We start from the raw sequence: 9,578 nt of genomic DNA, 5'->3' as shown, positions 1-9,578 counted from the left end.
CCCAACCACACAAACACACCACCCCTCACCACACACACCAACCCTCACTACACGCTCCAACCCTCACCACACACACACACCAACCCTCACCACACACACCAACCCTCACCACACACACCAACCCTGACCACACACACACCAACCCTCACCACACACACACCACCCCTCACCACACACACCAACCCTCACCCCACACACACCACCCCTGACCCCACACACACCACCCCTCACCCCACACACCAACCCTCACTACACGCTCCAACCCTCACCACACACACCAACCCTCACCCCACACACACCACCCCTCACCCCACACACACACCACCCCTCACCACACACACCAACCCTCACCACACACACACCAACACTCACTACACGCTCCAACCCTCACCACACACACCCTCACCACGCGCACAAACCGCCTTTCGCCACTAAGTAGCGGTGACGTCACCACGGCGCCTGTGCCAGCCTAGGTGCACTTTGAGTCTAAGTGAGGTGTCGAAGGCTCGCCGGCAGGAGGTCACGGGTCGACCGACTGAGATTACTGGCCGATGCACCACCACCTGTGCCCCCTACTACTGCTACGTTTTATCCGCCCGGCGCTCCCGCTCGTTGTTGTGAGCGTCGCTCCTCTGCCCTGTATTATAGCGGGGACGCGACACACACAAGCAGGCAAGGCTCGCCTCAGTGTCTCCCAGAGGTGGGACAAAGTCATTGTTATGCAAGTCCAAGTCGAGTCGCAAGTCATCAAATTCATGACTCGAGTCTGACTCGAGTCCAAGTCACATGACTCGAGTCCACACCTCTGGTGTCTCCACGCACTTTTATTCCTCCGCGCATCTCAGTTACAGACGAAACCATCGCCCCAGACCTAAGGGCTTTCCGGGTTCAATCCCGACGCGGTTCTGTGGAGGTTGGAGGAATATTTAACGGGGGACACACGAGGCGAGGGGACTGTGGGTGGACGTGGGAGCACGGGTGAGGGGGACAGGTGAGGGGGGCAGGTGTGGGGGACAGGTGTGGAGAGAGAGAGAGAGGAGGGGATATGGGGGGGGGGACACTCAACAAAATGGGAGCAGCAGCGAGGGGAGAAGCAATGTCCGTTTCACCCCTGCTCCCTGAACCTTTGCATCTCTTTGACCCCCATGTCTCCCGTGAGTGAGCCAGAGTCGTCCTGTTCTCAGCTCTCATCTCACCTGCATGATCGCATCGGGAGGCGATGATGGGCGAGAGGAGGCGAGCATGAGAGAGAGATTGAGAACGGTAGGATAGAGGGGGTGTGGATAGACGGGGGTGGACAGAGGGAGATATGAACGGGGAGAGACGGGGGCTGGGCTGGGGGGGGGCACGGCTGGAGATGCGGGTACAGCAGCGACGAAGCGCGCTTGGCACGTGCCATGGTGCAAGGATTGATTTGCCCTCCACCCCTCTCCAATCTGCCCTCCCTTCCTCTTTGTAGCGTGGGCTGATGCACACTCGATGCCTACCCCAGTGGGGTGCAAGGAAGGGGGGAGCCGGGGTAATGGAAGGGGGGGGGGTCGAGAGGAGATAGGTAACAGGGAGGGAGAGAGAGATGAAGGCTGGAGAGAGGGTAACGAGGTTGAGTTGGGAAGAAGAGAGGGGTGAGGAGGGAAACAAAGCAATGAGTGATTGGGGGAGGAGATGAGCGGGCAGAGAGCGAGGGGGAGTGGTGGACAGGGATATTTGAAGAGCGACCGGAGAAAGGAGATGGGCGCGCGAGATTTTATATGTATCTGGGATTTGGTCAGCAGAGATATCGGGGTGGCAAGACACAGGGGGGGAGATCTTAAGAGATCGAGAGATAAAAGATGTGGAGGACAACGACAGAGAAAGATAGACGGAGATGCTCGTGGCGTCTCTTCTAACAACAGCACAGTACAAAAAAAATGACGCCTCGACAGGGAGTGGAGGGCGAGAGTGAAGCGTAACCGGCATCATCATCATCGTCGTCAATGTTATTATTATTATTATTTCTCAAGAGTTATTACTGTAGACCGCGTCTCTTTGCCCAATGCGTTATGTACATCGCACTGAAAGGTAGCGCGCGATTTCGTGACGGCTTAAATACCACGGGAGGACCTGGCAAAATACAGCGCACGGCGAGAACGAGCAGCAGCAGCATCATCATCATCCTCCTGTATAATACAGCGCCGACAAGCCGGGCTTGGGCCTCAATCGGCCTCACTTCTCCTCCTCGGCCGTGGCCCACAAACTCCCGAAATAAATTGCAACTCAGGTGAGCTATTCCGAGGACGTTAACGGAGCAGCGGATCCGCCGGGGAGATTCGTATCGCAAATCGCCTCTCACCCGGTGAGCAAGGCGAGCCATCGGCGGCGATGGCAAGCAGCGGAAGATGTAAGAGTGGTTGTGTGAGCAGATGTGGGGGGGGGGGGCTGGGGGGCCCGTCACGTTGGGCTCGTGCCGGAGTGAGATATTTGGATAACGATGACATCATAGGGTGGACCACGTGGCACCGTAGTCGAAATGTTGACCACGTGGCCCCAAAGTCTACACGTGGACCACGTGGCTTGGTAGCCTTCACACACACACCGCGACTCGGTAGTCTACACACGCACCACGCGAGTCTTTTTTGAAGAGGATGGCGGAGCAGTGATTACAGATATATGGGTGTGTGCGCCGCCTGCTACGGCTCCCCATACACGGGCAGCCGCCGCTGGTGAAGTATACAGCGGGGCTTAATTTCAGCAGGAGCCGTCCGGGGCTGAGCTCCGAAAAATATTCCATGAGAAATTAGGCTCCTGTACAGAGACAATATATTAACACTGGTATGAGGGAGAGAGGGGGGGGCAAAAGCCAAGTTTGACGGGTCGGTGTGTATTTGTGCTTGGACCCCTACAAACAGGGGACTGAACAGGGTACCCCCCCAGGTACCCTCCCACCACCTCCTCCAATTCTCAATGGCTTTGGGCCAGACATCCCCAATTCGTTTAGGGTGTGCGGAATGGCACCGCTTCAACCCTGCAGCCGCTGGAGGGCGCTATATTCACCACGATGTAAAAAAAAAACCCATAGACATCCTTGAATCAAATAATTGGGGAATGTAATCAAATCGCTGGCAAGGGTTGATGGACGCATCCAATAAGTTATAGTGGATGGATATCCCCTGTACATGTTTTTTGATGGAGATGTGTGTGTGGGGGGGGGGGGTGAGTTTCAGGGGTCCCGAAAGGGGGTTCCGTCAAGACTGGGGGGGGGGGGGGTAGTGGGTAACTGTCAGACCCAGGAGTCGAACCAGGTTGTCAAGCCGAGCGGCTTTGATGGCGCAGCCCTGGAGCCCGGCCACGTGGCGCGAACACAATCAGCACGCTAGGGGATAAAAGCGCAGCCCTGCAATGGGGCCCCGCTCACGTCACTGCTGGCGGATGGGCCTCCGCGAGGAGGAGCTCTGCAGACAGCCCTCTCTCTTGAGAGGGTAATTGGCCTACTCTTCCACGCTATACATACGTACATAGAGAGAAACCTTGACTTAGTGGGGAATCCATTGAGGTGAATCTTCTATACAACATGCAATCGTTTTTATTATGACCGCCCCCCCCCATCGTTTGCATCCTTGAAAGTTTAAATTTGTTACATGTACCGTTATTTATTTTTCACGCGTTTTAATTTCTATACATATATTGTCGCCCCCCCCCCTTTTCATCTCGCCTGTCGCCAATGCATCACGATCGTCGCAATAATATTGCACTCAAAGCAGTGGAGTGACACGCGTGGGTGGGTGGCGGGGGAGAGCTCAGCACCTCTTCAGAGTGATGATGGTTAAACGATGACGGTGGTGGGGGTGGTAGTGGTGGTGCCAACAGCAAGTGGAGCCGTCCTCTCAAGGTGACGATGGCGACAATGATGCTGGTGGTTGTGGCAGGAAGTTTGGCACAGTGGAGGGGGGTGTGTGGGGGGGGGGGCACAGCTGGTGCGCGTCTGCCAGCCATCGCAGTCAGTCAACCCGTGGCACCAGGATCTGCGTCCGTGACCACCTCCTGCCAGCGGGCCTTCGACAACCTTGCGTGGCCCCAAAGTGTACCTAGCCTGGCACAAGCACCGTGATGACATCACCGCCGCCAAGTGGTGAACGGCGGTTGTTGTTGTTGTGTGTTCACGTGGCCCCCGAATCACGAGACAGTGTGGGCAGTGTTGGAGATAGGCACCGCTCGAGTGACGATGACTGATGACGCTGCTGCGACGCAGATGACGACGGCTCATCCTGCTTGCCGTACGATGACCGTGTGAGGTGGCCGATGCTTTCATCCAACAGTGGACAGAACACGTGCGGCAATGTCATTGGTGATGCCTTCATCGAACGGTGGACAGAACACGTGTGACTATGGCACGGGCGATGCTTTCATCTAACAGTGGATGCGACGATTGCACCGCGTTCACCGCGTGCCACACTCGAGCAACGTACTCCTGTCGAGTGGGGGGGGGAAGTGGTCACTTTATGCTACCGTCTTTCGCTAATTAATTAATTCACCCCACACCACCACCCCTCCTCCCCTTCCCCCATCCCCCCCCCATACCAAAAGGATTTGCATTCCGAGAACTACAGCCTCACGAGACACCCCGCTCCTCCTTTCCCCCCCTCCTCCTTCCACATCACTCGCGATAACCGAGCCACACGCACAGGCAGGCACACACACGTGTACGCACAGGCGGGCACAACCACCACCACCACCACCACGCGCACACACCCTCACACACACGTGCACGCACGTGCACGCACAGGCGGGCACAACCACCACCACCACGCGCACACACACCCCCTCACGCACACGTGCACGCACAGGCGTACGCAACACAGGACGGACCGACGGGTGAACGAGCGCACAGGTTGACGCGTGCACGCACAACGCGTGAACACGTCCACAGGCGGAGAGCCACGGACAGGAGCACGCGCAGGCCGCCGCGAGACGCAGGAACAGCACGGTTGTGGCACACGGGCAGACGCGCTGCCAAATGAGCGCACGTGGACGCGCACAGACACGACACACGCGTCGAAAAACACACATACATACACGCGCGCGACAGGACACAAGCAGACGCACGAACGCACACCCCACCCCACGGACGGACACCTACACCAACTCAAAGGTAGACACGCGACACACACAGCCAGACACAACACACCCTGAAAACACACACACCGACACTCGTAACGGCATTGGGGGACTCATGGCGTTCTTCATCGCCCCGTAACCCTCTCACGGGGGGGGGGGGGCAGGAGGAACGAACTGGGGTCTCGGCAAGGGGGTAGGGCGGCGTGCGGGGGGGGGGGGGCGTGACCCCCAGTGAGAAGGGTCAGAGCAAAGGGGGGGGGGGCTCTGTCCCCTGTTGGGGGACGCGGCGAGGTGATGGGTGCGTTTGATGCCGACAACGATGATGGCGATGGAGGAGGACCAGGAGGTGCCACCTGGGATTGGAAACTGCTGAACGCAAACAGCGGAGAGCAGCGGAAACATCGTCACGGTTCTCAGACTAGCGAAGGGGATTGGGGGGGGGGTAGACATTTAAAGAGGGTGAGTGAAAGGGGGGCACCCCCCCCCCCTTCCTGATGGTGGCAGCTGCTGCCGTTGCTGCCACCCAGCCAAGGCTTTTAATGTCTCATCAAATACTCTGTGGGGTGCTGCTCGCTGTGCGGAGTGGAGCGCGTCGGGTTCGCACGCGACTCGCAGGAGCCGCAAGCTCACGGTGGACAAGTGGTGGACACTGAAACGTGGTTGTGCAGCGGCTCAACTTAAACCCTCTCCAGCTCCCCCCCCACGCCTCTGGATTTGCTTGCGTGCAGCGGTTGCGGGATCTGTGAAACACCAACTGCAGTTCTGCGCCCTCCCACCACCACCACCGCCGCCACCACCACCACCACCACGGCACACACACACAGTGAACACACGCCGATCGTGTGAAAAACATAACCCTCACAACATAAGGCATAGAAGAATAACTTAGTCTGATTATCGAGCCAACATTCGTAGATTACCTTTTGGTCGTCGTGTCGTCGTTTTCCCGCACGCGCGTGCGTGCGTCCGACACGCGTGCGTGTGTCTAGCCGCGTGTACGTGACGCGTGTGCGTGTACACGGTGCGGTGGTGCGCGCATGTGTGTGTATACACGTGCGTGCGTGCGCATTTGTGTGTATACGTGTGCGTGTGTGTATACGCGTGCGTGCGTGCGTGCGTGCGCGCGCGTGAGTGTGTACGACGCGGCAGGGGCGGTTGCGGCGTGCGGGCTGGCTCGGAGCGACACGCGATTCCCGGTGCTTGCCCCAATCCATGGGGGGTATGACCGGGGGGGGGGGGGGGGGCATGGCCGGGGGGGGCAAGGCCAGAGGGCAAGGCCAGGGTATGGCACCACCACGTGACCGCTCAGTCTCAACCGCCGGATCGAGGGAGTTGGGCTGCTGGGACGGTGTTAGTCCTCAGAACTGGTACCACTTCTTATCCTTGTACTTGAGCATGAGCTGTACACACACAAACACACAAAGACAAAGATAGCCCCGTATAGCCTCAACGGACTGTTGGGACAAGCGCTGTTAAGAGAGCACCACTTATGAAGGCCGGCGCGGCACACGAGGGGGCGGGTGGCTAGCACCGCGCCCGGCCGCCTTTGTCTCCCTAGTGGTCGACCTCGGGGAGGCTCAGGACCAGTTGAGATAATTTTTTGCCGGTGTTGGGCCTGAGCAGGAATCAAGCTCGGGTCACTGGGTTCGTAGTGCAGCCTAACCGCTGCCATACTGCTCCCCGTGTGTTTGAGAGGCACGCAGACACAGACACAAGGCGAACATGTACATAGTGACAAGCAAGATACAGAGATCACGTCCTATAGCCATACGGGCCGTTGGGGTAGGTGCCGTGAGCGTGGACCATTTAGAATTGCTCTGTAACTCTCCTGTCTTACAATTTGAATCGTGCTGCTTGTCGCTGGACACTTACAATGTTTTGGCCTTCAGGCCTGTGGTCAGCAAATGTGTTAAGAAACTAAATAAAAATCCGTGGGCCTTGCTGGTGATGGCGGTGATGGCGATGATGATGGCGACAATGATGGTGACGATGAAGCCAAAGATGATGGTGATGATGGTGATGATAATGATGGCGATAATGATGGCGATAATGATGGCGACAATGATGGTGACGATGAAGCCAAAGATGATGGTGATGATGGTGATGATAATGATGGCGATAATGATGGCGACAATGATGGTGACGATGAAGCCAAAGATGATGGTGATGATGGTGATGATAATGATGGCGATAATGATGGCGATGATGATGGCGATAATGATGGCGATGATGATGGCGACAATGATGGTGACGATGAAGCCAAAGATGATGGTGATGATGGTGATGATAATGATGGCGATGATGATGGCGATGATGATGGTGATAATGATGGCGATAATGATGGCGATAATGATGGCGATGATAATGATGGCGATGATGGTGGTGGCGATAAAAATGATGGCGATGATGATGACGATGCCGGTGACCATGATGGCGACCATGACAATGACCACGACGGTGACCACGACGATGACGGCGACGACGACGACGGCGGCGGTAGTGCGGCGCTCACGTCATGCGCGTGCTTGGAGAAGGTATCGGCGCTGGCCAGCATGGGCGGCCGTGCGGTCCTCCAGCTCGCCGAGCCGCTGGCCACGCTCGTCCAGCGCCAGCCGCGGCCCGCGCCAGGTCGGCCGCTACGCCGGTGGCGGCGCCGCGCACCCCCTCCACGCTGCCCGAGCCCGGGATGTGCTGCGCCAGGCTCCGCGATGCCTTGCCCGCCGTCTCGCCAACTACGGAGAGGTGGGGGGGGGCGGAGAGGGGGGGAGGTGGAGAGAGGCGGAGGGGGGGAGGCGGTGGGGGGGAGGCAGTGGAGAGGGGGGGAGGCGGAGAGGGGAGGGAGGCGGAGAGGGGGGGAGGCGGTGGGGGGGAGGCAGTGGAGAGGGGGGGCAGTGGAGAGGGGGAGAGGCGGAGAGGGGGGGCAGTGGAGAGGGGGGGAGGCGGAGAGGGGGAGGCGGAGAGGGGGGGAGGCGGAGAGGGGGAGGCGGAGAGGGGGGGCAGTGGAGAGGGGGGGGAGGCGGAGAGGGGAGGGAGGCGGAGAGGGGGGGCAGTGGAGAGGGGGAGAGGCGGAGAGGGGGAGGCGGAGAGGGGGGGAGGCGGAGAGGGGGGGCAGTGGAGAGGGGGGGAGGCGGAGAGGGGGAGGCGGAGAGGGGGGGGGCGGAGAGGGGGGGGGCGGAGAGGGGGGGGGAGGCGGAGAGGGGGGGGCGGAGAGGGGGGGGGAGGCGGAGAGGGGGAGGCGGAGAGGGGGGGGGGGGCGAAGAGGGGGGGGGGAGGCGGAGAGGGGGGGCAGTGGAGAGAGGGAGGCGGAGAGGGGGGGGGGGAGGCGGAGAGGGGGGGGAGGCGGAGAGGGGGGGGGGGCGGAGAGGGGGGGCAGTGGAGAGAGGGAGGCGGAGAAGGAAGGGGGGGGGGGGCGGAGAGAGAGGGGGGGGCAGGTGGAAACAAAGACAAACGATGTTTCTCCCCGACACAGAATTTCGGTGGTTAGCGAGCAACCATTAAGGCTCTTGCGGCGACGCGAAGGGGGCGGGTGTGGCTAGCACCGCGCCCGGCCGCCTTTGTCTTCCCGGTGCCGAAGTTCACTCTCTGCACCGGGGTCCTGGCTTTAAGGCCGAGCCGACCACGGGGGATCCCGCGACTGCTGTCGGATGCCTCGCCGCTGATGCTGTCGGCGCCCGGGGAACTCGTCGCGTAGCGCGCCGACCGATGCGTCACCGCTCGCACGCCGTGCACGGCCACCCACACCAACGTACACACACACACAAAGACCAAAGATCCCCCGTATAGCCTTACCAGACTGTAGGGGCAAGTGCTGTTAGCGAGCACCTATTAAGGGCCGGAACGGTACACGAGGGGGTGGGTGGCCAGCACCACGCCAGACCGCCTTTGTCTCCCTAGGTAGCAATGTTTACACACCGCACCAGGTACTCATTTGAGGCTGAGTCGACCTAGGGGAGGCCCGGGACCGGTTTCAGATAATCGTCACTGGTGTTGGCCGTGAGCGGGAATCGAACCCGTGTCGCCGGGTTCGTAAGCGCAGCGTGGCGCTAATCGCTGCACCACCGCTCCCCGCAACACCCACACACACATAGTACGAGCTACACACTCCGTGTGCGTGCGTGCACCGAACCACTGCTTGCGCCCCCCTCTCAGCCAGCGCCACCCCCGCCCCCCACCTCCGCTGCCCCCCCCCCCCCCCCCCAGACTCACAGAGCTCCTCGCGGTCCACAGAGGGGGCGCTGCCCGCGAAGAGCCCCTTGAAGAACCACGGTTGGGAGCCTCGGGGGTGTCCACGGGGGTGAAGAGCTCCCCCAACATCTCCTGCAAGGGGAGGGGGTCCTGCATCACTCACCCATACTCACTAATACTCGCTAACACACACCTACACTCACCCATACTCACCAACACTCACCAACACTCGCTAACACTCACCAACACTCACCCATACTCACCGGCACCGGTGAGAGAATGTGCCGCGTGCGATTCGTGAG

The 9,578-nt window shown here is 59.8% G+C and overlaps 1 protein-coding gene across 1 annotated transcript in view; it reads right to left on the bottom strand.

Annotated features, from left to right (window-relative positions):
• Positions 1 to 6,323: 6,323 nt before the first annotated feature.
• The window catches only part of LOC144734237 (syntaxin-binding protein 5-like), a 105,749-nt gene continuing 102,494 nt past the window's right edge, over positions 6,324 to 9,578 (bottom strand). Inside the window, 6 exon segments of the mRNA XM_078616361.1 lie at positions 6,324 to 6,491; positions 7,604 to 7,645; positions 7,647 to 7,706; positions 7,708 to 7,823; positions 9,298 to 9,354; positions 9,357 to 9,408. Coding sequence (XP_078472487.1) covers positions 6,450 to 6,491; positions 7,604 to 7,645; positions 7,647 to 7,706; positions 7,708 to 7,823; positions 9,298 to 9,354; positions 9,357 to 9,408 — 369 coding nt within the window. The 3' untranslated portion in view covers positions 6,324 to 6,449.

Source organism: Lampetra planeri, chromosome 50 (genome assembly GCF_965212315.1).
Source record: "Lampetra planeri chromosome 50, kcLamPlan1.2.h2, whole genome shotgun sequence".
NCBI classification, from domain to species: Eukaryota; Metazoa; Chordata; class Hyperoartia; order Petromyzontiformes; family Petromyzontidae; genus Lampetra; species Lampetra planeri.
The sequence above is the reverse complement of the archived record's forward strand: the minus strand, read 5'-3'. Positions and strand labels throughout refer to the sequence as shown.